Source organism: Myotis brandtii, unplaced genomic scaffold, assembly GCF_000412655.1.
Source record: "Myotis brandtii unplaced genomic scaffold, ASM41265v1 scaffold200, whole genome shotgun sequence".
NCBI lineage: Eukaryota > Metazoa > Chordata > Mammalia > Chiroptera > Vespertilionidae > Myotis > Myotis brandtii.
Window position 1 is genome coordinate 2191743 of NW_005357453.1, and position 3506 is coordinate 2195248.

General features: G+C 36.1%; 1 protein-coding gene across 1 annotated transcript in view; it reads left to right on the forward strand.

Moving 5' to 3' along the window:
* The window catches only part of POLI (polymerase (DNA directed) iota), a 24176-nt gene extending 22498 nt beyond the window's left edge, over nt 1–1678 (forward strand). Inside the window, exon 11 of the mRNA XM_014538884.1 lies at nt 603–1678. Coding sequence (XP_014394370.1) covers nt 603–1424 — 822 coding nt within the window. The 3' untranslated portion in view covers nt 1425–1678. The remainder of the gene's footprint in view (nt 1–602) is intronic.
* The last annotated feature ends 1828 nt before the right edge of the window (nt 1679–3506 follow it).

Genomic DNA, 3506 nt, shown 5'->3' on the forward strand with positions numbered 1-3506 from the left:
GTGGACATCCCCCAAGGGGTCCCAGACTGCGAGAGGGCACAGGCCAGGCTGAGGTACCCCCCTGAGTGCACAAATTTTTGTGCACCGGGCCTCTAGTATCTTAATAATGATGTTGAATTTTCACCATGGAAGTATACATTTTTCCTTTCCATTAAATGTTACAGTTTAGAATAGGGATTTTTAGAAAACTAGTCCTTAATGCTCTATGCATACATATAAATATTTATAAATATATATTTATACATATATACTTAAATATTTAGCTATCCCTTGGAGAATCACTTACTTTTTTAGGCCATCATTCTTTTATTCACAAAACTGGAAGTTTGAACTTACAGTTGTTAAGATCCCTTCCAGGTCTATAAATACATGCCTACCTTCTGGCTCAGTGTATCTATGAAGTAAACCTCTTCCTGGAATAGTGAGTAAAGATGCACACAATAGTGTGACTAATTGCGGTGGATTAGTCATCTCTAGTTGTTGGGAGCTGACCCAAAGGGTTGAAGTTATTGAGTAGGATAGAAACACGTTGGTCAGATAATAAGGTATATTCACACTTCAGCAACACGAATCTAAATTATTGTGCTATCCTTGTGTTCTAGAAAATGAAAGATACTCAAATGGAGGATTTTTCGAAAGACAAAAAAACAAATTGGGATTTTCTACCAACTGGAAGAATTGAAAGTCCAAGAACTGGGGAGTCTCCACTAAATACTATAAGTTTTTCTAAAGATCAAAACAGTGATGATTTCCCACTCCGCTCACTTCCTGAGGGTATTGACGAAGAAGTCTTTAAACAGCTTCCAGTAGATATTCAAGAAGAAATCCTGTCTGGAAAATCTAGAGAAAAAGTTCAAGGGAAAGGAAGTTTGAGTTCTCCATTACAGGCCTCTAGAGGAATATTATCTTTCTTTTCTACAAAACAAATGCAAGATAGTCCCTTAAATCCTAGAGATAATTTATCTAATAGCAAACAGATGTCCTCATCGTCTCCCTGTGAACCAGGAACCTCAGGCTTAAATAACAGTTCCTCTTACCTGTCCAGCCAAAAGGATTCTTCACATTATTTAGACAGTAGCTTAAAAGATGAACGAATGAGTCAAGGACCTAAAAAGTCTCAAGGATTCCACTTTTCAAATACAAACCCCACTGTATCTGTTTTTCATTCATTTCCAAATTTGCAGAGTGAGCAACTTTTCTCCAAAAACCGCACTACAGATAGCCATAAGCAACCGACAGCTGAGGCGTCTGATCATGAAGGACTTGCAGAAAATAGAGAGCAAGATTCTACTGCTGAGAAAATTACTTTTCCTTCTGATGTTGATCCTAAAGTTTTCTATGAACTTCCAGAAGAGGTACAAAAAGAACTGTTGGCTGATTGGAAGAGAAGAGCAGGATCAGATGTACACAATGTACATAAATAAGCATGTTCAGAAAAAAGGTCTAAAAAACAAGGAGAAGACCATTGTTCTCAGATTAGCAGTTTATTAAGCTTGTCTAAATTAAACACTAATCGATATTTAATAATGTCACAATCCAATATAAAATGTTCTAAAGCAAGAATAGTTATGGGAAGTAAATTCTGACACAAAATATAAAAAACTCAGATGAAATAATGTAAAACATTACCTTCTTATTTCTAAAACTATTTTATATTGCTTTTCAATAAAAATATATCTTAGCATTATGGGGGGGAAGATATACTGTATATGCCTGCATATAAAAACTAGACTGGCCAAATCATTGCTATGCCATAGTAAATAACTTTTTTTTCTATGAAATATGGAATATTTCAAGAAATTTAGCCCATTAAAAAACAGCCAAGCCCGGCTGGTGTTGCTCAGTGGTTGAGCATCAACCTATTAACCAGGAGGTCATGGTTTGATTCTCATCAGGGCACATGCCCAGGTTGCCAGCTCGATCCCCAGTAGGGGGCATGCAAGAGGCAGCAGATCAATGATTCTCACTCATCATTGATGTTTCTATTTCTCCCTCTCCCTTCCTCTCTGATATGAATAAAAATATATATTTTTAAAAATTAACCAAATAAGAAATTCTACTGCCAACTCACCTGTTAAAAATGTAGATATCTTTGAAGTACTATGTACCATTTATTAAGTTAATTTTTTAAAATAGGAAAGTGATGCAAATTCAATTAATGCCTCTTATTACACCTGGAATCTACCACAATGCCTGACACACAGAGGGCATTCAATGACTATTGAATAAAGGGGTGAGGAGTGGGCAGGCGAGTGACTATACAGGTAGAGAACTAGAAGGAACTTTCCATGCAGAAAGATGAAACGGACAGACACTAGAAGTGCAAGGTAGAGTGGGTCTGTAAGGGTGCGAGATAGTGAAAGAGGTCCATTTCCTCTGGCCAGTCTGTAGGGTCTAAAAGCAGTGATTATGTTTTTGCATCTCTGATTTTTGTAGATGAGACTAAGAATGTCATATCCACAACGAATATACAGTTACTAAAGTGATGGATGTCCTCTTTCTCCCGTTGTTATTGCCTTCACCTTTTACTGCCAGATTAAAAATTGATTTAAAAAAATTGGATATAAGGTTGTGGACACCTTTAATTTGTAAGACAGGATGTTTCTAGAACACACTAGAGCACTTTTGGAGGAGTCCTATTTATAACCTTCGCAGATATAAAGAAAAGACGATAAAAATAAAGTACAAAAATGTGAGTAAAGGGTAGCTTAAAAATATTTCCTAGGTCAGAAGTTTGAACTAAGTTTCAGATTCCTTGAAATTTGCAAGTTTCCTAATCACCAAGGATTTTTAAGAGGGAGTTTGGGATTATCAAAAGCAGTAACTTGTAGCAAGAACATCAGAACTTACCACACAAATAACTATAGGAGTTTGTACATGTAGTTTTCTGATAAAGTAGTTAAACTTATAAATGGAGTTTATCACTTTTTTAGATAATCTATTTTTTAAAAAGTTCTAATAATCTTTGTAATCATTTCAGTCAGAAATCAGCATCTGACTTTTTAAGTTATCTTTTATCTTTGTTTGCTTTTAATGAAATAATATTTCTTTAGTGTTAGATTATCTATATATATAAAAGCCTAATATGCAAATTGTCCCCACGGGAGTTCGACCAGGAGACCGATCGCTCACTATGACATGCACTGACCACCAGGGGGCAGCACGGAACGAAGGAAGGCCCCGGCTGGCAGCCAGAAGGCCCTGATTGGCCCTAATCGCCTGCCAGGCCTGCAGACCCTACCTGTGCACAAATTTCGTGCACTGGGCCTCTAGTTTATAATATTTGGAAGTGTGAATTTATTTTTATTTATCCTTGATATATGCTGATATCCTGTATCTTGCATGTTCTCTAAAATTCTTAGCCACTAGCCCTTCAAAGATCACTTTACTATTCTGGGACTCTTGATTGCACAATGATGGACATTCTTTTTTTTTAAATTTAATTTAATTGTTTAAAGTATTACAAATAGTAGTACATATGTCTCCTTTTTTTCCCCATTTACCTT